Source organism: Patella vulgata, chromosome 5 (assembly GCF_932274485.2).
Source record: "Patella vulgata chromosome 5, xgPatVulg1.2, whole genome shotgun sequence".
Lineage (NCBI taxonomy): Eukaryota > Metazoa > Mollusca > Gastropoda > Patellidae > Patella > Patella vulgata.
In genome coordinates, this window is record NC_065883.2 from 30,930,266 (window position 1) to 30,957,828 (window position 27,563).

General features: G+C 33.3%; 1 protein-coding gene across 1 annotated transcript; it reads left to right on the top strand.

Annotated features, from left to right (window-relative positions):
* Nucleotides 1-35: 35 nt before the first annotated feature.
* LOC126822284 (kinesin-like protein KIF6) lies at nt 36-27,554 on the top strand. The gene is made up of 20 exons (XM_050551075.2): nt 36-203; nt 7,817-7,926; nt 8,453-8,527; nt 8,795-8,837; nt 10,219-10,323; nt 11,515-11,624; nt 12,167-12,296; nt 12,895-13,013; nt 13,135-13,222; nt 13,538-13,681; nt 17,095-17,285; nt 17,540-17,645; nt 17,903-18,041; nt 19,446-19,730; nt 20,218-20,376; nt 22,043-22,172; nt 22,349-22,484; nt 25,690-25,964; nt 26,335-26,438; nt 27,147-27,554. The coding sequence occupies exons 1-20, from the start codon at nt 144-146 to the stop codon at nt 27,161-27,163; spliced, it is 2,526 nt and encodes an 841-aa protein (XP_050407032.2). The 5' UTR covers nt 36-143; the 3' UTR covers nt 27,164-27,554.
* The last annotated feature ends 9 nt before the right edge of the window (nt 27,555-27,563 follow it).

Here is a 27,563-nt window from a genome sequence, read left to right on the forward strand (position 1 = left end):
CGCTCCTGCGGTGATAACAACATGGAGGACAAAAATGTAAACATTCTTTTGGAAACGGTTTAAAAAGATTATTTTAGGCACAAAAAACAAAACGTTTTGTTCTTTTAATTATAATTTCAAGCACTATAGGAAGATTCTTCAAAATGGTAAAACAAACTATACAGATATTTGCCCGTGTGAAGCCAACGAAGGGAAAATCATGTGTAAGTGATTCGTGAAGCGATTTATATTTATTTATTACTGTCTGAACCATCGTAAATTTTAAACGGATTTCTTCGATTATGATCAAACTACTTACTTACCTGTGTGTTTGAAATCAACTCCCGTTAATTAAAATCCATTGCACAATTTAATATCCCAACGAATAAAAAAGTTATCTCCTGAAAAAATTGACGTATTTACTTGTTTGTAGTGTAGGCCTATTTTTGACTGAGTTCAAGACAACATGGCTTTCCTCCCGTGTTGGACGAAACCATTAAATCTGTTGTGGGGTATGACAGAGATTTTGACAACCACATGCTGCAATCAAAACAAAGCGTCCTCATTTCGATCGTTTGAGTTAATATTGGGCAACGAAAAATATCAACTGAAGACAGTTTTGACCGTATTGTGATATGGAGCAATATTTATTGTTCATGATGAAAATATATTCTTTATCAATTATTTTTTCAAGACAACATGGCTTTCCTCCCGTGTTGGACGAAACCATTGAATCTGTTGTGGGGTATGACAGAGATTTTGACAACCACATGCTGCAATCAAAACAAAGCGTTCTCATTTCGATCGTTTGAGTTAATTGGGCAACGAAAAATATCAACTGAAGACAATTTTGACCGTATTGTGATATGGAGCAATATTTATTGTTCATGATGAAAATATATTCTTTATCAATTATTTTTTTTTTTAATTTATACTTAAATCACACCATAGCCCCCACCTTCAATAGAAGCCTTAATCTCGCTTTAACTACGTACATCTTATCAGATGTTGAAAAACTCATAGTCATTGCTTCGTAGTGTTCAAAAGAAAAATTATTCACCCGACTCTAATCAAAAATATGATTAAAACAAAATATTTCAAAAGGTAAAAGCTATAAACTTTGCAGAGATTTTACTAGAATGTTAAAGATAGTAACAAAATAAAGGAATACGGGCAGTTATGTGTGGGAACGCCCAAACTCAATACCAAGCCGGGATTACACAAAACTTGAATTGTCGTAAAAGTACCGCAAACCGTGACATCTTGTAACCCCTTTATACGAAATGATCTCTCCCGAAGAGTGACGTAATTACTTATCATTATCACTCACCCAAATTAAGGCCAAGGGACCAATCAAAGAAAGAAACTAAATATACCTTACCTCTCTTTAAAGAAGCTAAATCTCTATTCTTTTAATCTCTGGCATCAAGCAAATGGGTCACAATGCATATAAAAATGTAATATGAATATAAACTGATTTACATTCAATCGTTTCTGTTTTTACTGTAATTTCTAATCAGTTAATGGCAGTCTTCGACGTTTGGTCATTCCAGTCTACATTGGTAGTATTAACCCCTGTGGGGTATGTTTAGCTTCGTTCATCGAGTCGCATTATTACTAATGGTACGCAATTCGTCTGCCAATTTTAAAATTTTCATTTTGTCTTATATATACTATTCAAAAAAAGTAGGGGATATTTGATTTTGGGGGCATAATACTAAAATATGCAAATGACTACGAAAAAAGTCACTATAGAACCTAACAGAAGAAACATTTCCAGTTACATGTGACGCCCAAACGCACCAATAGCTACCGCATGGAATGCAGGTGATGCTTGGGATCATCATGGGGGTCCAACCCAAGATTTGCACGACTCTGACTTTGAATGTTACAGTCATTGTGGCATTGAATTCCAGGGTGGAAACATCAGTTTAATTGTTTTAGTGACCAGAAAACAAATTTTGATATTCGTCGGCTTACCCAAAATGAAAGGTTACGTGCCCTTGGCATGCTACAGATCGGCACAACACAGGCGGTTGTGGCACAGACGATGAATGTTTCTCAGTCTGTCATAAGCAGGCTATGGTCCAGATACCGTGATACACAATCTGTACAGGACAGACCACGCTCAGGTCGACCAAGGGCGACAACTCAAGCCCAGGATCGATTTATCCGTACCTTGGCCTTGAGAAATCGTGTCATCACAGCAAATCAGATCAGCGCTCGTCTTCAAACAGACACTGGTGTGAGAGTGAGTGGCTAGACGATTCGGAATCGACTGCATAGGGGTCACCTTCGCGCCCGACGTCCTCGCGTGATCCCTTGTTTGAGAGATCATCACATTCAGGCAAGACGTCGTTGGTGTAGGGATCGCCAACACTGGGATAATCGACGCTGGAGCAATGTGATGTTTTCAGATTAGTCAAGGTTCACTGTTGATTTTTTGGACAGACGTAGGAGGGTGTGGCGTCGTCGAAACGAGCGCTTCCAAGACGTTAACGTCATCAGACATGATCGATTTGGGGGTGGTTCTGTTATGGTGTGGGGAGGCATCACTGTTGCTGGAAGAACGGCTTTACATGTTGTTGCAGGGCGTGTTACAGGCCAGTACTACCGGGACAACATCTTGGCAGTCCATGTTGAGCCGTTCGCACGACGTCATGGCCGCCGTTTCATCTTCCAGGATGACAACGCAAGATGTCACAGGGCCAGGATCGTTACAGGTTACCTCCAACAACAGAACATCACCACATTACCTTGGCCAGCACTGAGTCCCGACCTCTCCCCCATCGAGCATGTCTGGGACATGCTTGGACAGAGGTTACGTCAACGTCAACAACGTCCTGCCAATGTCCAAGAACTTGCTGCTGCGTTGCAACAGGAATGGGACAATCTGGACCAAAATGACCTTAGACGTCTCATTAGGAGTATGCCACGTCGGATCAATGCTTGTTTGGCAAACAGAGGAGGATTTACCCGTTACTGACTTGGTTGTGATGCTGTGGTAACTTTGCTGTTTGACCCCGGGTATCATTTTACCCTTATAATGGTCAGTCTGTGCCTTACTTAGTCTAATGATCATTTGGAATAAATCGATGAATGTGAACTTCATTTTATTTTGTCATTTGTTTCTTCGTCAGTTTCATTAGGTGACTTTAATAACACTTAAAAATCAAATATCCCCTACTTTTTTTGAATAGTATATATTGGATATCAGTAGCCCATCTTTTCATGGTAAGATAACATCAATGTTGATTTAAACTTAAAGTGACCAATAACTTTTGTTAGCTATGTTGAAGACTGTAGATGACATTGACTCAGTTAAAGAATTGCCTCCTTTAACCCGTTAAGTGCGTAAGTCGTTATATAATGTCCTGGACAACTGCCACTCACTGTGTGTAGGGCGTAATATTACGCCTTGGAGGTATTTTCCCCAACCTATTCTTAGAACATAGTTCGTCACTTAAGGTAATCCCTAGTTCCGCCTGTGAACAGGCCCTAACCTAATTAACCGATATTTTAATTCCTACATCAACGATTTTAGTCGAAAACACTGAGTATGCTTTAAGAAATTTTTAGAAGTATTTATTTCTCTTCTATTGTCATATTGAATCAAATTAAATATGTTTAATTAGTCGTTGTGTGTATGAAATATGTCAAACTTATCAGAGCCGAATCACAAAATAGTCCTCTAATTATTCAATATGGCGGCACCCATGAAAGATAATTTCACAGAGGCAGTTTTGTTTGCAAAGACAAATTTAGGAATATCTAACCTTGTTTTGCAAGATAAACAGATTGAAACTCTAAAGACAGTTTACAATGGTAAAGACTATAACTTGAAACTTTTAGAATACATTACAAATGGGTGGATTAAGCCAAAAATGTCAACAACAATTTTACGATTATCTACCCTTTGAAGATAAAGTCAGATTTTCAACTATTTAAAAATATTTGTCAATAGGATTCGTCTCTCAACTTTTTAGAGTAATCTCATAAAGTTAAAATTCACTGGAAAGTGCCACCATTTTAAAAATGTAAGTCAATCTTCAAAATCCTACTCGTCCTACAATTTTTATCCAATTTTCAATATTGTCACATTTTTGGAAAGCATTCACAATTCACAATTGATCGGCGTGTTTAGAATTTTGATATTTGACCAAGATTTTTTTAAAGTGATGTCATAAAATTGAAGTTTTTTTAAAAAAGTGTAAGACTTTGAAATCAGGTAAAATGTCAATGACAAACGATAAATTGAGTCATTTGGTGCATACATGTATTCTGAAAGTTTTATCAAAATCAGATTATAAATTAAACTGATAGATCATGGCACAGCACCTTTAATATTGGTTATGTTTAATTTAAATGTTTTCCAAAATATGGTATGTGCTTTTGGCTTCTACAGTGAAAATAAGTCATTTGAGTATGTAATTGTTTGCCATCGAATTTATATAACACGTCTATACACATTGCTGTGCAACAAAAGGAACCCTTGGCAGTTTGAATTCGAAATACGAGTAGATCGTAGTGCCACTGTCCGGGGAAAAAATTTCTTTTTAGTACACTGCATGATAGGGCGTCCAGAGGTTCCACATACACAGTGGCATTCATGTAAAAGAATCATTGACAGAATTCGAAATAAAAACAGACCAGAGTGCTGCTGTCCAGGTAAAATTTCCCACATAGCACACTGCAAAGCATATGTCCGTCTGCAATGGACCAGTTAGTCTAGGTACAATGTAGCTCAATTAGCACACATTTCGCTCACTAACCGAGAGGACAGGGTTTGTTCCCAGTGTCGGCCATTTATATTTTTAAAACTTTTTCAATTTTATCAAGTCACAGTCAACAACATACATTACTTTACTGTATATTTGTAATTAATGTATAATTTTGTGATAATCTAGTATAAAAACACCAATTCTACATGTAGTTATTACTAAGATAATTACTCCTTTTTTCTGTCCATTTTTATTTCTCAGAAATTTGTGATCAGACCGGAAGTGATATAAAGCTTGCAGGAGTACACGTACACAATCATTGCCCATAATTCTGTTAATATTCAACCGATTTTTATATGCCCACATTGAAATGGGTGGTGGTTATTGCTTAAAGCTACATGTATTTACAAAATTTGTGAGCAAACCAGAAGTGGTGTAAAACTGGCATGTGTGCATGTGCACACACATTGCCCATAATTCTGTTAATATTCAACCGATTTTTATTCGCCCACATTGAAATGTGGTTGTATAAATTCATGGCCCCGCCCGTCAGTCTGTAGTCCACAATTGCTTGAGGACGCTCTAGAGGCTAATGTAAATATCCGATTGACTTTAAATTTATGCACAGTGTTTAAGGTCATAATTACTGCCAGAGTTATAGCCCTTGATCAATTTGAATACGCTTATATCTCTCAAGAAGTGCTTATCGGATCATTGTGATCGTTCCGATTTTAACGTGAAAGTTGTTGTTACATGTAGTGCGGTCCTCCTGCACTTACTATTAGTATCAATGACTGTAAAACATCAAAATTTGTTGTTTCTTGAATTAATCATCAGATTTTCACCTTTGATACATTTTTGCTTTGCAACTTCAGATGTTTTATTTTCATCAAATCTTCACAGATATTTTGCTTAGACGATATTTATGTACTGGTATTCAGTTTATGGGTTTCTAAAATAATTATTTATTGTAAAGTTCATATTATGGTCAGAGGTGAAAATTGTAAAATCTTTTATTATCAATAAAGTTTTTTGTCATAATTTTGACAAAAACTCAATCTTGACCAGTTTAGAACATGTTTTCGGAAGCAAATTTTAAATTTTGTTAAATCTGATCTATGTAGAAGGAAGTGTCTAGTAAAATTGTTGTGTTCATTTTTTTACACATTATTGCACTATTATGATTTGAAGGTCAAAAAATTTTTAAATTGTATGAGTCACTGTTCAAGTTGATTAGCTTGTAAAATAGTCAATTGCTGTCCGATTTTCATAAAATAATATCACTATATGACAATACCTGTTACTCAAACTGATTAAAACAGATCTAAATTTTGTTTCGTTTTTTTATACTTTCGATGGCCTACACTACATGAAGCTCTGACAAGTTGTACTCGAAGGTCGTGTCAGGGGTCATACAAGCGGCTTTTGACCCTATGACGTCAGACATTGATTAATCAATCAGTGTTGACATTTCTATTGGTTTACCCACAGTTCCGTGCATGGCAAGCCAAGAAGTCGCCGTAACAGACCATTTCATTGACTTATCCCTCACTTCAACCAAAACGCCAGTAATATAACAACTCTTCCAGATCCTAGTGTAGTAAAGACAAGTAAAACGAAATTTTGAACTATAAAAAATGAAACAAAATAGGATCTGTGTAATTTAATCAGACCACCTGTTACTTCAAATTGATTACAAATTCTCAAAACAAATATATATTTTATTTAAAGTAGCTAAGTCTCTAACTCGGTATCATCCGAAATCTTCGACATTGAAAACACAAATTATTTGTCAATTTAAATTAACATTAATGTTGTGATCTTATCAGGAAAATATAAGCTTCTAATATCCAATACACATTTTACGATTGGAAGACGAATCGTGTACCATAATGCGTTTCAGCACCATTTGTAACAAGGGACTCGTAGAACGAGGTTAGATATATTCCACTAGTCTGTAATCATGTCAAACGCGGACCTCATATTCTTATCTGGAGAGCATGCCCAATAAATACTAATTATCAGTATAGACTGGAATAACCACACGCAAGAGATTGCCATTCGATTGAGACATCTGGCATATTTCGCCGAACATAATTGTTTAGAAATTACACTAAAACAGAAATGATTGAATGAAAATCAGTTTATATATACATTCATATTACATTATTATATGCGTTGCGACACATTTGTGTCAATTTTTAGGTCCGAAAAATTAGCTATTTAGTTCCTTTAAATAAGCTCTATTTGTTTCGTTTTTATAATTTCCGTTTTCAAGTTAAATCAACAAATAGCATAAATTTATACCATTGTATAGATATCAACAATTCTTTTTTAACTCTGCCCTTCAAAGAATCAAGTGTTATTCCATTTTCATATCCCCCAAAAATAAGATTTCAGATTTTAATAAGGCTTTGTTGCAGGCTAATTTATTTTGTAAAATTATTAATAAATTTTGAGTCATGTGATGGACATTCAAAATATTTATTTCTATAAACCAATATAATTATTTTGTTGATAAATGGAAGTGATGTCATCTTGTTGAGTCTTTGTGCACTGTATTCCTTTCATTGTTTCTATGTAAAACTCAATCTGATTAAAATACAGATTTATATTTTGTTTTGTTGTTTTATACTTTTGATGACCTACACTACATGAAGATCTGACCAGTTGAACTGGGAGGTTGCATCAGGGGTCATTTGAGCGGCTTTTGACCCTATGATGTCAGACAATCAATCAGCGTTGACGTTTCTAGGGGTTTACCCACACTTCCGTGCAGTGACCGTTTCATTGGCGAATTCCTCACATCAACTAGAACGCCTGTTACATGTTATAACAATCTGAAGACAAGTAAAACGAAATTTTGAACTATAAAAAACGAAACAAAATAGGATCTGTGTTTTAATCAGATTGAGTAAAACTTAACTAATATATGAATTTCTGTTGACAAGTTTCCTTGGTACAAAAGTGAAACCCAGCCAAGCTGTTTCACAGAGCTTTGTAATGATTTTGATAGCCAGCAGGCAGCAGACAAGACATTATATTTTCTATTCTAATGCCAAGAGCCATCTCAATACTTTCATCTACATTATCTATTATTACAATGTGATTTCTAGTTATATCAAGTAGATGAAGATGATGATGGGGCTCCAAAATTAACCTTCACGGTTCCTAAAGAATATGCCGATGGTTTCATCAATAATAAAAAGGACAATTATAAATTCAGGTACCAATTTACTTTCTTTGTATAATTTTTAATCAAACTTGCATCAAGAACCTGAATTTAACAGAAATTAGACCTTTTACACACAGGCACTTGAAGGGATTAAAATAAAACTTCTTACTACTCTTTGACTATATATTACAGTAATAAGCTGTAATATATAGTCAAAGAGTAGTAAGAAGTTTTATTTTAATCCCTTCAAATGCCTGTGCGTTTACAGTTCTGGTTTCTTCCTTCCATAAGGTCTAACAGTTTAAAACTAGCTGCCACTCATAGGAACTATAGTCTGAGTATGGTAGGTATTGGCAAATGAACAAGTCTAGAATGATTTGTGGTATTGAGGTAGGGGCATTAACAACATATCATTTATTGGATAGATTTGATAATGACAGAAATAAAATGTGTAATATGAAACAAACCGAATTACATTCGCCAAATAACAAGACCTTCTTTTTACAGTAATCAAATTTAAGTTGCTTTTGGTTAGAATCGCTACAGTATTTTTATTGTGGGGTTTTTTTTCCTTCAGGTTTTCCAAAGTTTTTGATCAAAAAACAACACAGGATGAAATATTTGAAAATGTTTCTAAACCGGTTATTGACAAGTATGTTACATTTTCTTCTTGCAAAAACATTTTGAATTTTGATGACTATCGGTAACATGTAAACTCAGTTTGGTTCCATATATTTATGTTGGAGTCACTTTTAATTTTAGAATACTTGTTAGTTATCTTTCAAAATTGATTCATACAATCTTGATAATAGTCATATTTTTTAAACAAAATTCTTACCCAATCCAAAATTTGCAAAAAAGTTGACTAGATGCAAATAAGAGCTCTGATGTACAATAAAACTGTGATATATATTTTCAGTGCACTACAAGGTTATAATGGTACAATATTTGCTTATGGACAGGTAATGGTTTATGTTGTTTATAGTCATATCATTTTCAAATTCAACACTTTTTAAAGATGCATTCCCGCATACAAACTCGGTGATTTGATGATATATTTGGACTAAAAACATATTCAGACTAATTAATTTATGATAATTTTGCTTCAAATCCTTCTCAAAACATTGTAATTGCCAGGGAATACCCCTGCTATAAAAAATCGATCAAAAGAGGTTATGTTTGTGTCAGGTGACTTACCTCTCTCGGTACCTAGCAAAGGGTGGGAAGCCGGAGGAGAATTCATTGCATATACAAGACGATGTTGTCGTTAATTGCTGAGTATTTATTACAAATATCATGTTGCACCATCAAGTTTATCAACATATACATCAAGCGCTTACTAATGTTGAGAGATTAGGCAATCTTCGCATGCTACCTTTGACGTTACTCGAGCAGACATCACTAATCGTCAGGTTGCCGGTTAGGGAAATCCTTACATTTTTGCCCTGTATGCACTCCATGTTTTTTTTCCCCCAGAATCCAGTATTTTTCTAGTAGGATTGGATGTTTCTACTTTCCATATATACCAAAATTGCCATACTTTTAAACAGCAATCATATTTTAATCGGTTTATGTCTGCGCCTTGCGATGAACTAGAGAGTTGCTTATAGGCTTATCATGTGAATAAATGTCTAAATAATAATTTACATAACATTTGAAGCCAATTTAAAAACCTGTTTTAAGCAGATTTAGGTCTTACATAATGCATCTATAAGGCAAATATATTTGCAACTCTCTGTATAGTTCATTAGGAGATAGGGGGGTTGGATGGCCGAATGATGTGCACTGTATCATACGGTCTGTCATTGAGTCAACTGGTGGGGTTTCGCTTGTCCAACCTTGTGGGTTTTCTCCGGGTCCTCCGCTTTCCTCCCACTGCTAAATATCCCCACACGCAAGCAAATTATTGAAATAAAATTGAACCATGTCTTAGTCCCGAAATGACCTAGTTTGTGTCAGTGGATGTTAAACCCTCTCTCTCTCTCTCTCTCTCTCTCTCATTAGGAGACCGAAATATTATGTTCATGTACATACATGTGCAAGAAGATTGTTATGAGAATGAAATGAACTAATGTAATTTGGAATGAAATGAATGAACTAATGTAATTAGGAATGAAAAAAAATGAAAATGAAATGTGGTTTTATGGCACGTCAGCACCCACCGGGCTATATTGCGCCAAAATTAGGAATGAAATGAACTAATGTAATTAGGACATCAACAAAGTAAAAGCATTGGAATATGCTAGTATTCTCCCAAAGTTTTTTAGAAATTGATGAATTCTTTTTTTAAGGTTACAGTTCAAAAATAGAAGTAACTGATATTAATTAGATTGTATATTTTAGACAGGTAGTGGTAAAACTTTTACTATAACAGGTGGAGCTGAGCGTTATGTGGATCGAGGTATCATACCAAGAACATTGTCATATATATTTGATAAAGTTGAACAGGTAAATGTAGAAAAAGGTTTTTATACGCCCACATTGAAATGTGGTTGTATATTGTCCTCGCTCCCGTCTGTTCGTGGGTCTGCCGTCCACATTTGCTTGTGGATACTCTAGAGGCTGAAGTTAATATATAATTGACTTTAAATTTATATAGTGTTTAAGGTCATAAGACGAAGAATCCTACTGATTTTCACCAATTTCCGATAATTACTGGCCCTTGAGGCTAAAATTAATATCCGATTGATATCACAGTGTTTAAGGTCATGAGACGAAGAACCCTATTGATTTTCAACAATTTCAGAAAATTACTGCCAGAGTTATGGCTTTTGATCACTTTGCAAAAATCTTGTGTACGCTCTAGAGGCTAAAGTTAATATCTGATTGACTTTAAATATATACACAGTGTTTAAGGTCATTAGACGAAGAAGCCTATTGATTTTCAATGTTTTCTGATAATTGCTGCCAGAGTTATGGCCCTTGATCACTTTGAAAAATCTTTGGATGCTTTAGAGACCATAGTTATTATCTGATTGATTTTATATTTATACACCATGTTTTTGCCTATATATAATTGTTTCGATTGACTTAAGATTGATACACAGAGTTTAAGGTCTTGATCGAGACGAACAAGTATATTGATTTTCAATGATTTTTGATAACTTGAACAGCTAAATCCATGATATTAAATGTTTTGGATACTGTTAGCATGAGCCAAACAAATTCTAATGATTTTCTGATAATTACTTATTATGAGTTGTTACTCTTAATCAGATTTTAGTGTATTATAAATGTTTCATTACTGACAAAAGTAAAAATGTGGGACAACTCTTGTTGACTGCCCGGACGATTTAGCTGCTGTGGGCATATGGTTCATTGCCTGGAAACCTATCTTTTAAAAACATAGTATTAGTAGGCATATTGATTGTCTAGCCTTATCAATAGCCCAAATTTACTGTTTAGTGTTTAAAACAATATCTCAAAAATATTGATTTGGAAAGGGTTTTGATTGTTGAATTTGTATGTTGCTCACATCAGGACATCATAGAGTACAGAGAGAATTTATGTTAAAAAATACTGGTAATATGTTTTAGCTTTGTTGTTTTGATGACTATAGCCCCTTGAATGATTAAATAATTATAATTTTGACTGTCCATTAAGATACATTACATGATTTTTTTAATATTGTATTTATAGTCATCCGATTTAACATTCACTGTTCATGTGTCTTATCTTGAGATCTACAATGACAATGGATATGATTTACTTGATCCTAAACATGAAGCAGCAAAACTGGAAGATTTACCGTAAGTTTTATGTTTACATGTAAAGATTTAGTTGACAAACAGATATTTAATATTAATTACGGATATCTAGTAATTAACATTTAATCATTGATAGTGGCTATACTATATACCGGAAAACACCGGAAAACAACCGGAAAACACCATGTTATACTGAATACCGGAAAACACCGGAAAAACACTAAATACCGGAAAACACACTAAATACCGGAAAACACACTAAATACCGGAAACCACCCTAAATAGGTAACCCAGAGAAAGGCTATGCTATAAACCGGAAACTAACCCTAACCCTAACCCAGGCACACAGAGGACCAGGCTCCCGGTTACCTATTTAGGGTGCCAGTTTCCGGGTTACCTATTTAGGGTATTTTCCGGTATTTAGTGTGTTTTCCGGTATTTAGTGTTTTTCCGGTGTTTTCCGGTATTCAGTATAAAATGGTGTTTTCCGGTTGTTTTCCGGTATATAGTATTGCCGCATTGATAGTGTTCATTTTACTTTAAATTTTGTATGCTTAATATTGATAGATCTGTTATTTTCATAGTAAAGTATCCCTTATGGAAGATTCCGACCAGAACATACACTTGAAGAATTTATCCGTGCATCAAGCTGCTTCTGAAGAAGAATCTTTAAATTTACTCTTTCTAGGAGATACAAACAGAATGATAGCCGAGGTAGAATTCAATTTTTTTACAGAAATGAATCATTAAATGCCCTAGCTGTAAACAAAGATATTGAGAAACTATTGAATAAAACCAATGTACCATTATGTTGAAAAGATATATATGGATATTGAAACTGGAACATGATTACGTTATCAGATACATTGATTGTATTTAGTCAATATATTTAACCACCATTTCCGTTCCATTATTATTGCTTGATATAGTTTCTTTTGTATACTATTATATCATCTATCTCATAAAAAATCACATTCCCCTTTTTATACATCCAACGTTTCTTGTGAATGCTCTACACAATACAGTTCTTGTTGCATGGTTTGTTCATTTTACAATGATTTGTATATGATTTATCATTTAATTTTATTTATTTGTGTTGATATGTGCTTGATAACGACATGTGAAATCTTATTGAAATGCCGCAGTGAAATAAACCATAGTAATTGTTATTAATTAATTCTGTAGTACCAAATATTTCAATTTTGACAATAATGTTATATGATGCAGAGATAATTTTGTGTTAAAATCTTTTGTCTGTTCTTTTTTCTTTTTGAATTAATCACTGTAAATGTAATATTTTATTTAATTTCAGACTCCAATGAATCAAGCATCAACACGATCTCATTGTATCTTTACCATTCATCTAACAGTCCGAGAGACAGGGTCAGCTACAATACGAAGATCTAAATTACATCTTGTAGATTTAGCAGGGTAAGAATAACAAAGGCATGGTTTGATTCTTGTATGATGCACTTTTCAATCTTTTTGAAATTATGTCCTACACTGGGATGATGGAATATAGAATAATAATTATAATGATTATATTTTATAGGTCTGAGAGGGTCTCTAAAACAGGTGTGAATGGTGTTTTATTAACAGAAGCTAAATATATTAATCTATCTCTGCATTATCTGGAACAGGTAGGTTCATATATTTTATATAGATTATGATATTGGGATTGTATGACTGGAATGCTATAAATTAAGAACAAGCAACAATGATGTCTTTTATTGTGAAACAGTATTGAATATTGAAATATAATAGTTCTCTTATTTGTTTTTATATGCTATTAAGATTTTCATTATTCTATAGTAACATCATTTTAGATTAAATAAGCTAGAATTGTTGGATCAACTTAATTGAACTGAGCGATCACAATTCTTATAACCTTTATTTTTCTGTATTGTCAAAATTAAATCTTTTATAAATATTATATTGTTTCCTTCTATTTTCAGGTTATTATATCGTTATCTGATAAAGGGAGACAACATATACCCTATCGTAACTCTATGATGACGTCAGTGTTACGAGATAGTCTTGGTGGCAATTGTATGACAACTATGATAGCAACATGTTCTGTCGAGAAGAAAAATTTAGATGTAAGTTTAATGTTTCGTTAGTTAAATGTTTTTTTTTTAATCTTTCATGTTTTTGGGGTTCTCAACTTCTGTGTACTGTAGAGTTCATTTATGTGAAGATGTTTTTATTATCTAAAAAAGTCAAGAACAGACCTTCTTTAGAAGTATTTAGATCTAGACACAAAACATACTTTTTCACAAAAGCATTCAACATGTGACAAAGTGACTCACTTTTTGGACTGCGCTTTGAGCATGCTTAGTCATGGAAACAGTGCATTATAAATAGACTATTATTGTTATTTATTATTATTATATTTTATCCATTATTTTATATAACTGTATAAAAATATATGGAGTACTATTCTATATATTTTTCATGCAGGTCTTTTTATAAATTTTGAATTCTTTTCATGGTATTGGTAGTGTTTTTATACGCCTACATTTTCATGTGGACGTATTATTGGTTTAGAAATACAACAACTAAATGAAGAAGCAAAAAAGTGAATTTAGCAAAAAATGCCAGATACGACCTTGTGTCTCCCTCCCGATGTTATACTCTATCCATCTTTTTCAAAATGTGGGCGTATCTTGCTTGACAACCGCTGGTCTGATTTAAAATAAAATGTTTGAATATATCATTATTAGTATCCTAATGATGGTCGAGTTCGAATTAAATGAAAATTGGACCAAAACTGCCAGACAAAATGACCGCCCTCATACACAAATAGTGTAAAAATATGGTATATCAAGGTTGTGGACCATCTAGAGGCCACAATTTTGATTCGATTTTGAAGAAACTTTAGACTTATGTTTATATGTTTATATCACAAAGATCTTGGTTCTTTTCAATAATTGTACATATCTGAACGGAACTTTATGGATTATGGCCCTGATTGTTCGAAAAATTGCATTTTTAGCTTGTGGACCCGCTAGAAGTCACAATTTGTATTCAATTTTAAAAAATGTTTAAATATATCACGGTTACACATCAATGAAGATTGAGTTCAAATTTCTTAAAAATGTATCCGAAACTGCCGGACAAAATGGCCGCTCCTTTATGAAAATAAAAGTATGTAATACCAAGGTTGTGGACACTCTAGAAGTCACAAATTTTATCGGATTTTAATGAAACTTTAAATGTATGTTTATAATCCAAAGATCTTGGTTCCTTTTGATATTTGCGAATATCGGACTGTAACTTCCTGGATTATGGCCCTTGATTGTACAAAAAATCACGTTTTTATACGCCCACATTTTCATGTGGACGTATATTGTCGTCGCCACTGTCCGTCCGTCCACAATTTGTTTGTGGACACTCTACAGGTCACAATTCTTATCCGATTTTGACAAAACTTGAAATATAGGTTTATGTCCAAAAGATCTCAGATCGAAACTTCATGGATTATGGCCCTTGTTTGTACGAAAAATCACATTTTTAGCTTGTGGATCCTATAGAGGTCACAATTTTAATCCTATTTTGATGAAACTTGAAATGTAAGTTTATAACCCAAAGATCTCGGTTCCTTTAGATATTCGCGCATATCGGACCGTAATTTCCTGAATTATGGCCCCTGATTGTACGAAAAATCAAGTTTTTAGCTTGTGGACCCTATAGAGGTCATAATTTTTATCCTATTTAAAAAACTGTATCATTATATCACTGTTACACCCTAAGGACGTCTAAGTTCAAATTTCGTGAAAATCGGCCCAAAACTGACAGACAAAATGGCCGCCCTTCGTTCTCAAATAGCGTAAAAATATGGTATATCAAGGTTGTGGACCCTATAGAGGTCACAATTTTAATTCTATTTTGATGAAACTTGAAATGTAAGTTTATAACCCAAAGATCTAGGTTCCTGTCGATATTCGCATATATCGGACCGTAAATTCCTGAATTATGGCCCCTGATTGTACGAAAAAAACATGTTTTTAGCTTGTGGACCCTATAGAGGTCATAATTTTTATCCGATTTGAAAAACTGTATTATTATATCACTGTTACACCCTAAGGACGACTGAGTTTAAATTTCGTGAAAATCGGCCCAAAACTGACAGACAAAATGGCTGCCCTTCGTTCTCAAATAGCGTAAAAATATGGTTTATCAAGGTTGTGGACCATATAGAGGTCACAATTTTTATCCGATTTTGTTGAAACTTGAAATGTAAGTTTATAACCCAAAGATCTCGGTTCCTGTCGATATTAATGCATATCGAACCATAACGTACAGAATTATGGCCCCTGATTGTACGAAAAATCATGTTTTTAGCTTGTGGACCCTATAGAGGTCATAATTTTTATCCGATTTGTAAAACGTTCAAATATATCACCATTACACCCTAAGGATAGTTGAGTTCGAATTTTGTAAATATCGGATTAAAACCAACAGACAAAATGGCCGTCCCTCGTACTCAAATAGTGTAAAAATATGGTATGTCAATGTTGTGGACCGTCTAAAGGTCACAATTTTCTTTTGATTTTGATGAAACTTGAAATTTAAGTTAATAACCCAAAGATCTTGGTTCCTTTCGATATTTGGCATATTGGATAGTAACTTCCTGAATTATGTACGAAAAATCGCGTTTTTAGCTTGTGCTCCTTGTAGAGGTCACAATTTTTATCTGATTTAAAAAAAAATGTGTGAATATATCACTATTACACTCTAAGACCATGGATCCTTTTGATAATCGCGGATACCCAAACTTAACTTCCTGGATTATGGCCCCTGATTGTTCGAAAAATGGCATTTTTAGCTTGTGTATTCTCTAGATGTCACAATTTTTTCCGATTTTAAAAACCGTTTAAATATTCCACCATAATGAAGGTTGAATTCAAATTTCGGCAAATTCGAAATTGAACTACCCCACATAATGGCCGCTCTTCGTACGCAAATTGTGTAAAAGTATGCAATACGAAGGTTGTCGACCCTCTAGAGGTCACAATTTTTGTCTGATTCTGATGAAACTTAAATCATATCTTTATATCCCAAAGATCTCAGTCCCTTTTGATATTTGCGCATTTCAGACCATAATTTTCTGGATTATTGCCCCTGATTGTACAAAAAATCCCGTTTGTTTTTAGCTTGTTCTCTATCCATCGCTTGCAAAATGTGGGCGTGTCCTGCCTGGCAGCCGCTGGTTAGTTCATATACAATCAGATTACATCATTATATGCGTTGCGACCCATTTGGGTCAATTTTTAGGTCCCAAATATTAGCGATTTAGCTCCTTTAAGAATCAGTCTGCATTAGCCCAATTGATGGGTAGTTTGTCAATACATTGGAACATGATGTATCTTGATTTTTTAAATTAAGTAATGATAAAACACTCCCCTTCTATTTCACGAATCTATATCAACATGTTGATTTGCTCAGCGTGTATCTTGATTTTTTAATTAATTAATGATAAAACACTCCCTTTCTATTCTTTCTATTTTAGGAATCTATATCAACATGTCGATTTGCTCAGCGTGTGGCTATGATAAAGAATGATGTTTTATTAAATGAAGAGTTAGATCCAAAGCTAATGATTTTAAAATTAAAACGTGAAATACAGGAATTAAAAGATGAACTTGCAATGGCAACCGGCGAACAAAGAACAGAACAATTAACAGAAGAAGAAGTAGAAAGGTAAACTTTTGATTTCATGCATCTAAATCATTATTCCATGTGAATTATTTTCCAGTAATTACTTGACTGGTCACATAGTGCTTATTATTAAGAATATTATGCATTTGCTTCAGACACAGATTAGATTTATATTTTTTTTCTGACCTAAACAGTACCTAATGCTTACAGGTATCAATCATATTATTCAGTCATATTTAATATTGTCATACATTTTGTACAGTACTTTAAGAATTTGTATTATTTTATTCTAACAGATGTGAAGAGGCTGTCAGTAATTATATCAATGACTCGGATCCAGAAGCTATTTTATGTGTGGGAGCCGACATGAGAAAAATTCATAACTGTTTTAAAATATTAAAGGTAGTTTTATTCTTAAATTAAAAACTACTTAGACATTAATTGATCTTTGGCTTAGTATATTTATATGATCCAAATGCTGTATTGATTTTAAAGAGATATAGAATAGAAGTAAACGAGTAATAGTCTGCTAAGGGAGACAAATCTGACAAGGGAAATATTTGTTCTTGTACAAATGTTATTCTTTCAGATTTGAAACACATTCAGTTTAATATAAGTTTAATGATTAAATTAAAATTTATGAATGAAAACAATTTCAGAGTCGTATATCAGAGAGACCAAGCAGTAAAAAGAGTAAAAGTCCGCCAAGGGAAGCAACTCCTGTTGATACCGGTCCTTATAATAATTCAGAAAATCAGAGATTAAAAGAATTAGTATTACAGAGAGATAATGAGATTAGTATCCTTATAAATTATGATGTGTATCTGGTTGGTTATTACATCCATTAAACCAGCGGCTGCCAGACAGGATACGCCCACAACTTGCAAGAGATGGATAGAGAACAAGCTAAAAACAAACACAATTTTTTGTACAATCAGGGGCAATAATCTAGAAAGTTATGGTCTGAAATGTGCAAATTTTAAAAGAGACTGAGATCTTTGGGATATAAAGATATGTTTTAAGTTTCATCAAAATCGGATAAAAAAAAATGCGACCTCTAGAGCGTCCACAACTTTGATATACCAGATGTTTGCACTATTTGCATACGAGGGGCGGCCATGATTTTCATGAAATTCAAACTCAGACAAAATTACGGTGTAATGGTGACATATTCGAACGTTTTTTTAAAAATCGGATAATAATGGTGATCTCTAGATTTTTAGTACAATCAGGGGCCATAATTCAGGAAGTTACGATTCAATATGTATGAAAATCAACAGGGACCAAGATATTTGGGTTATAAACATGCATGGCAAGTTTCACCAAAATCAGATGAAAATTGTGACCTCCAGAGGGTCCACAACCCTGATACACAATATTTTGACAATATCTGCGAACGAGGAACGGCCATTTTGTCCGTCAGTTTCAGTCTGATTTTGCGAAATTCGTAGGGGGGGTGGATGGCCAAATGGTTAGCACGCGCGCGCTGTATCATATGGTCTGTCATTGAGTCAACTGGGTCCTCCGGTTTCCTCCCACTGCTAAAGACCCCTACGCGCAAGCGAATGATTGAAATAAAATTAAAAACCATGTGTTAGTCCCGAAATGACCTAGTTTGTGTCGAGTGGACGTTAAACCCCACATCTCTCTCTCACAAAATTCAAACTCAACTATCCTTAGGGTGTAACAGTGATATATTCACACTTTTTTTTAAATCGGATAATCCATGAAGTTACAGTCCAATACATGCCAATATCGAAAGGAACCGAGATCTTAGGTTGACAAACCTATATTTCAAGTTTCATTGAAATCGGATAAAAATTGTGAACTGTAGAGTGTTCACAAACAATTGTGGACGGTCGGACGGACAGGGGCGACGACAATTTACGTCCACATGAAAATGTGGGCGTATAAAAATCAAAACGGTCAATTAAATATATGTTATTTGATAAGAATGCAGTGATATATATGTAGATAAATTTTATAACATTTTGTTTGTATTGACAAAGGCAAATTTTAGTCATTTTGATTTACGTCTGGATTGACCTTTTTTAGTTTTCCTCATCTGCAGAGGATGCTCAATCTTGGGAAATTTTCAAGTCACTATATCTTGAAATACTGAATAGAATTGAACTGTTTTTAGACTGATAATCCTTTAAGAAGAGGTAAACAAAATAGAACGAATAACTTAACAAAATTCAGATATTTTGGTTAATATGTTAAAAAAAGAAAAGAAGAGAGCAGCAAGTAACAAACTGACTAACCTTAATAGTGGGTCAAGGTCACCAGTAAGTGAAGACGGTGACATTAATGGACATTTAAAATCATCCAGTAGACCATCTTTGAATGGGGAGAGAAAGAATCAACGTAGATTATCCAGTCGACAGATTCTAGAAGAAGATGAAGAAGTTGTTACTACAAGTCGTAGAGAACGTGAAAAGTTAAAATTACGACAGGAAATGGACGAACGACGTAAAACTAAAATATGTAAGTAGTCCACATGTTTTAAATGGAAATTACTTTTTTGTTCTTATATTGATTGATAACGATAATGATTTAAAACTAAAATAATTAATTAACCCACATATTATATACTTTTAAATGGAGATTACATTTTTGTTTTTGTTGATGATAATTTATATGGATGTAAGACGCATTCAAATGTTAGAACAATCCCAATATGGACTTTTTCAATACTGATTCATGATGAAATTCTCTCTAAAGATGCACAAGACAAGAAATGATGCATTGATACACTTCACCCAAATAATCTAGTATTATGGAATAATGTGAATTAATCCTGTTACTTTCTAGAGAATCAATCCAACTGTCTGCTGATCAGGGTTCACAGAACTGGCATGAATTACACCAATCCTGACACAGAAAAATAATTTGATAACATTTGCTTGTAAAGCTCTTTGGAGAAGACAATGTTATGTAAAAAAAATTTTAATATTAATTATTATATATCTAGTGGGAAAGATGTCAATGGGACGACAAGAAGCATTTGATCTGTTTTTACGAGATTATGAACATAATGATGCAATTGAGGAAAACAAAGCAAGATTGAAAAAGAAATATTCTAAAGCTAAATCATATGGTGAACAATTGAATCAAGCTAAAACTAATATCAGTAAGTAAGCTTATTTAAGTTTAATTAGTCTTTTATTTAAAATGTTTCATAATTTTGTTATTTACTGATTAAAGATATTCTTTGAATTGGAACATAATCAAATATAACACTATTTATTGATAACAATCACTGTGGTTTATTTCACACAGTGTTTCAACAAGATTTTACAGGTCATTATCAAGCATATATCAACACAAATAAATAAAATGAATTGTCAGATTTTACACATTTTGTGCCTATGGTTATTTCATTTTATTTATTGATAAAGACAGAGATGTATCTACTTTATACTTCGAGAAAAAATATCTGTCCTGAATGGCCGCCATATCCAAAAATTAGTATATTGTTTTGTAATGCGGTTTCTTACATGTGACATCTGACATACACACAAAGACTAAATAAACCTATTCAATTCCATTAAATGGAAGCAGAATAAATTACTTCTCAAATTTCTCGAAGTATCCTTAGTGTTTTCGACTAAAATCGTCAAGTTATGACTTGAAATGTCGGTCAACTAGCTTAGTGTATGTTCAAGCGGAGCTCCAGTCTTCATTAGCCCAGTTTAGGAGCAGAACAGTAGAACGTTAAACCCCATTTCATTTCAAGCGGAGCCAGCTGTAGACAGACAGCCTATGTGTAATATGGATAATGACTTGCTAAATCTTGTTGAAGTGTCATAGTGAAATAAACCATAGTAATTGTTATCCATTAATAGTGTTTTACTATATAACGATGTAAGAAATCCTGTTAAAACATTGCACATTTGTTCCTTCTTGTCTGGTAACTTTTTAATCCTTATATAATCTGATTACAGAAAGCATGTATACATAAAGTTATTGTTCTTGTATCATATTTATTGTAGAGTTTATTAAGTTTTCTCATCGAAATCTGAACCAATATTTTGGCTTCTTTTTATACGCCCACATTTCAATGTGGGTGTATATTGTCGTCAGTCCGGCATCCACAATTGCTTGTGGACCTCTAGAGGGTAAAGTTAATACACAGTGTTTAAGGTCATCAGACAAAGAATCCTATTGATTTCTGATAGTTAATGCCAGAGTTATGGCCCTTGATCACTTTGAAAAATCTGATAGTTAATGCCAGAGTTATGGCCCTTGATCACTTTGAATAATCTCGTGGACGCTCTAGAGGTTAAAGTTCATATCCGATTGTCTTTAAATTTATACACAGTGTTTAAGGTCATTAGACCATAGTTATCATCTGATTGATTTTATATTTATTGTTATATAGTGCTCTTCTTGTATATAATATATACCGGTACCATTCACAGTACCAGTTTAGTTCTGAGAGTAGTATCTCTTAAATATTCATGTATTTAAATAGATAGAAGACTATATAAGTTTAGAGATTTGTATAGCAACTAAAAAGAGAGAGAACGAGAGAGAGAGAGAGACAGATATAGAAAGCGTAGCGAGTAGTTCTTTCTGATTATACTAATATACTCACTTAGCACAAAGGATATTACTTTAAATGATATTGTGTGCTTTAGTGTTTTCTACACCAACCCCCACAAACAAATTCTAATGATTTTCTGATAATTACCGACAAAAGTAAAAATATGCCACAACTGTTGTTGACTGCCTGGCCGATTTAGCTGCTGTGGGTGTATGTTTCGTTGCCTGACAACCTATCTTTTTTTTTTCAGATCACCTAAAGAGTAAAATAGAACAACACAGAATGCACCTGGCTATGAACGGATTAACTGATCCAGATAATCCTCAACCTGATGATGTAGAACAACATCTACGAGAACAAATGGAGGCAGAAAAGGATTTGTAAGTCTAAATTCACTCATTAGATTGTGGAATAGGATTAATGAAAGATAATAATGATAGAGAACTCATATGCTTTACCTATGACTTTGGAATTGGAGTAGGTATTTATTACAGTTTAGAAAATAAGTAGAATTTTGGGTCTCTTTGTCATTTTATAAGTATTGTTTAACTTACAGATATAAAGAAACATTCTCTAAACTAAAGAATTTGAAAACAGAGATTGAACATCTACAACATTTTCTAGAGAAGTCAAAAGTTAAATTGATGAAAGATTTTGAATTATGGTGGGTAGAACAGAGCCAGAATACACAGGTAAATAGTCGTCAACTTGAAATAGGGCAACAATCCAAATTGTTTACAGTGTGATTGTTTCAAAACTTTGTCAGTCAGACATTTCTAGTTAATGACCCTGCAATTGAAATAATACAAAATAGGCACACCTGCTTGATATAACATAAATATTTAGGCTAATTTAAAACCACCAATAAAATCATTAATTACAACTATAAGTATAGTTTCATTTGCAATCAATGTAGCTTACACTACATATGTAAAAACAAATTCAATCTTTTAAAAATCATAAATTGTTTTTTTTTATCAAATACCAGTGCAAGTAAAGTAACTGGTCAGGATGGAATTTATGTTTATCTTTACATTTATTTATTATAGGGCAAATTATTGCAAAAGATGCATTCAATTTCAATGACACTGTACAGTACATAAATATACTTATGATTAATTAATTTGGGAATGTCCTTTGAAAGAGATATATATATCTATAGCAATTTAAACTATCTTTTAATTTAGAGTTTTTTTTATACTGTTGGTTAAATCATTCCAAAACCAGATTCTCCATTGTGGACCAATTTTCCTAAACTTTGAGAATAATGGGTATTGCATGACTGATATGACTGTCGATACTTGATCGTGTGAAAAAGTACAACAAATATGTTGCAATAGAATTCTTTGTTTCACATCGTTGATAAGATTCTTCCAAGTGAGCAAGAAAATAACTCTAGAAGTAATTAAGGAAAATTGTTAAAATTTGCATATAATGCAAATAAATTTCAAGCAGATAAGATGAAAATTGTTATCTTTTTTTCATGAGATTCTAGATTGTTGAAATTTAATAGGATTCTTGGTTTCACCAATCTAATGCCAATCAATTTCAAGTTGTTGGTCCAAAAATTTAGATTTCCCTGACTTACACCATGACTTGAATGTCAGCCCGCATCACCCTCATTTGCTTCATCACAACTTTTAGTTTTTAAACATATTCTTAAATTACTTACCTTTTGAAAATTACATATTACTAGTCTTTATGAATCATATGTGTTGGAATATTGTCTGTGGCTGTGTCAACTTCATCTGTGCATAGAACTGTACAAGAATAATATTTTCCTCTTGATGCTTGTTCTTCTGGATATATTGAATTACTGACTGTAGGGTACTAGATAAGTATATTGTACTTAAACATACATTATGCAAGAGCTAAATCTGCCTATTTCAGGTCTATCTTTAGGCCTGAAATGTTATCTAAATTATTAATTGGACATTAATTAATTTATCCAGGCCATAATCAACTCTCGATGTCATCGCTAGCCTGCGATATTTACTGGATTGGAATCCGATCTGCTGTTCAACGCTCATTGATGATTAAATCAAAAATGGATAACCGAGACTATGTTTTTTATTGTACCGACTTTAGTAATAATGATCGAGGCTAGGCCTAAAATTCAATCGCTAAATTCTCGGTTAAGAGCGGATCAATGTGACTGAAATTTTCAGCAAATTCCCTTTACATTATCTAGTTTTTATAGTGAGAACTGCCAGCTCTTTATCTAATCTCCCATAATGTATCTTAAATATTTTGTAATTGACAAAAAGGAAACAACAGAAAGTTGTGTAAAATTGATTTGATTACCTGATGATACATGAAACCCAGCATATCTCGATCTATCACACTGATTGAGAGATACAAAGAAGACTCGCGCTGACCATGATTGGCCTCCCTTTCTATCTAGAAAGCCGTACATGCATAGGATCGGGTGTAACTAGCATCTATAGCGGGGACAGATCACCTCATACATCATACACCCGCCAAATGACTGGATGACCAGAATCCCTAAGATGCGACTCACTGAACATATACATGGATTCTTCCCCTGGATTTCGCACACCATCAAGTCCTAGATTATTCTGTGTTAGTTTTGTGTAAAACTTAACATTCTAAATTTAAAATGATAAAATTGATAGTCTATATAATTAAGAGTATGGGTAGCCTACAGTTTTTATCACAAATACTGAAGGGACATTAATGCATTAAGTTTGTTCTTTAAATTTATAGTGTTGGTTGTAGTGGTACAGTGGAAAAAAGGTTGTGTGCATATATTTGGGGATGGGTTAATTAATTGGTGAACCTATTATTTCAAAACATGTCAGTCTAACTAAAACAAAGAAATTGTTGTTGTTTCTTACTGTACCAGTAGGCCTAAATTTGATGGGGTTTGGTTGGGGTTATTTTTTAGAAGGGGTGTTGAGGAGTAAATACAGGCCACTTTCTCATTCTATTGACCATTGTTTCTTAGATATTTCTTAATTTCCTAAGACAGCTGCATTACCCAAAATCTCAGAATTAGCAGGAAAAATAGCATTGCCTTCTTTTTGTTTAGCTAATAAACCTTTCCCAATGTTTAATATTGCCTCCTTTTTGTTTAGTCAATAAACTTTTCCCTCTTAATTTTTCTTATTCCCCTTTATTGTCTTCTCACAAAGGTAAACTCAACTGACCCCAAATATAGGCATAGACTTGCACGTGTATGTAGGCTAGCAGAAGTCAATTTTAGGAGATAACTCTTATTGCTTTCTAATTGGTCTGGTTAACATTTCTTAAAATGCCTTTCACTTGTTTCAGACAAATGTTACAAAATGCCTTGTGTTTAATTTCATTGAATATTTAATAGGCTTTATAAATCTTACTGTTCAAGATTTGTTTTGAAAACATGATTGATTTGTATTAAAGTCTAATTTTTTTTTCATTGATTGAAATGAATTTCAAGTTATGGTTAGGCCTATGTTGTAGATATTTTTTTTAATTAACTATTTATGAATAGACTGAATGAATACATGTATTAATAAACCTACATTGTAAAGGCTGATTTGAAATTATGTTTGATATGTTATAAGAATATTTTGTGGATGCTCTTGAAATATTTAGAGAAATTTATCTATTTTAAATTTAAACTGAGTTATCTCCCTGTTTACTAATTTACTGCTGAGTGCTGATAGGCATATCTTGGTTCAGACTGACAAGCCCCAAATTCATCGGCCAATCTATGTCTCTTATTTATGACCCACTAGCAGTTTGATTTTAATCCCGAAAACTTTTTCACAACAGCATTATCCTTACATCAAAAATGTAAATACATTGGTAATAAATTTTACAGTTTGAGAATTATGAGAATTACCCCCAAAGTATTTAGCTAATTTCTGTGTTTTTAATTTATATTTTATCCAGGAACATGTCCCTCAATCTGTCGCAGACAATAATGTAAAAACAGCCTGGAGAACACCACCACTGACTCCTTTACAACATACCACATCACAACGAAACTATTCACAAGAATTAATAACTCCGTCCAGTTCTACTTCATCCATTTCTCAACCATTATTATCATCTAGGTCACGGAATGACATGGCTCGCAACATCGCAGCTAATTTATATTCAGCAGGAAATGATGTTACCAGAGATTATCAATTACATAATTCAGTTAGAACCAGCCAAAAGTATCAGTAAGTAAATTATTTTCTTATAAAGAAATAATGAGATATTTTCTAGGATTCATGCAAACTGAAAGATGTGCTGGATCTCAGCCCACCAAAATCTTTAAATGGGGACAGTATTAGTGGCATTGTGGGGCTTTTTGCTCAGACTAATTTAACCTGTGAATAAAGCCAAAGAACAAATCATCTCTTTGTTAGTGTTTGATAAACCCTTAGATCATGTAATGGAGATTGTGAAGAACCACATGAAAAGCCATTATCTCCTGGACAAGAAAAATATTTTAATAAGATAGCACAATTAGAAAAATTTGAACTATTTTAAAACATAGAAATTTGTACTTTAATATTGTGTCTTTAATTATTTATTCTGTTTCAACAGAACACCGTCCGGACTCAATGATGATATACCTTTAACAGGTGACCCAGAAGCAGATGCAGATATCAAAGCTTTCATTAAAGCCAGGCAAAATCTTCTACAGAAAAGTGAGTATATTATTAGCGCTTTACTTTGGTGCAAATCACAAATAAGGAGAGTCTAGTATACATCCCTATCCAGGTATCAGTAGTGACACGTGCTGTGCATGAAGCAGGTTATGCTTGCTGTTTCTAGAACACCTGTTATCATTTCTCATTTATTCTTGAACATCAAATAGCTAATAGAAAAAAATTCTATATACTATACTATATGTAGGCTATCCATGAAACTAACACAGACATTTGAAGAATGCAGATTTCTTTTGACAAAGACCAGAAACGTCGTCCAGAAATAAACATAGTTTTATTGCATAGAAATATATCCTGTGTATAACCAATTCAGAAACTAAATGTTACTGAAATGCAGTGATTATTTATTTACTACTGGTATTAACAATTTTAACCACCATTAAGTAAGCACAAATATTGAGGCTTCACTGCAGTAGTTATTATTTTCTTATAATTTCTGCATTTGAGATCTCTAAATTAAAATTAAAGGAACTTGGCTGTAAATCAATTCTGTATCATTTTGACCATTCAGATTTTAAACATCTCTTGCGTTAACATATATACTGCAACTGGTGATCAGATATATAATTGATAAATTTTTAATTTACTGTATTATTTGAACCAACCACTGACCTAAAGCATTTTATTTTTATCATACTTTTTCATGTAAATAGATTTTCAAAACTTTATTGTTGGTTTTATTTTCAGCTCAGCAAGGCAGCTGATACTGCAATAAATAAATAAAGACATTTTTAGATGTAAACACATGCTTCATTCACAGAGAATATAGCTCATCCAATGAACAAATAAGCATTCATAAAAAAGGTGTTAGTTAAAGGTGCATTATGTAAGATTTAGATAAAGAGCTGGTCATTCTTGCCTTGATATAATAGTTCAAAAATAGATGAAAAGTTATGATTGTCTGAAAATATAATGTAGATTGTTTATTATCGTAACCCTATACCCACTTGCAACAGCTTACGGTTTGTTTTTGTTTTTTTCGTTTGTTTTTTAGGACAATATTGGTGCCAGTCGTTATCACATATTTGATAGAACTGGTTAAACACATTCCAAATATTATTTTAACACAGAGATCATTGCTACGATAGAAGCAATCGGAAGTGA

Bases quoted from the DNA above. Each gene is read 5' to 3' on its own strand.
- LOC126822284 (XM_050551075.2), top strand. From the start codon at position 144: ATGGTAAAACAAACTATACAGATATTTGCCCGTGTGAAGCCAACGAAG. The intron at 17,286-17,539 runs GTAAACTTTTGA...TTATTCTAACAG, and splicing joins ACAGAAGAAGAAGTAGAAAG to ATGTGAAGAGGCTGTCAGTA. The intron at 18,042-19,445 runs GTATCCTTATAA...AACAAAATTCAG, and splicing joins ACAGAGAGATAATGAGATTA to ATATTTTGGTTAATATGTTA.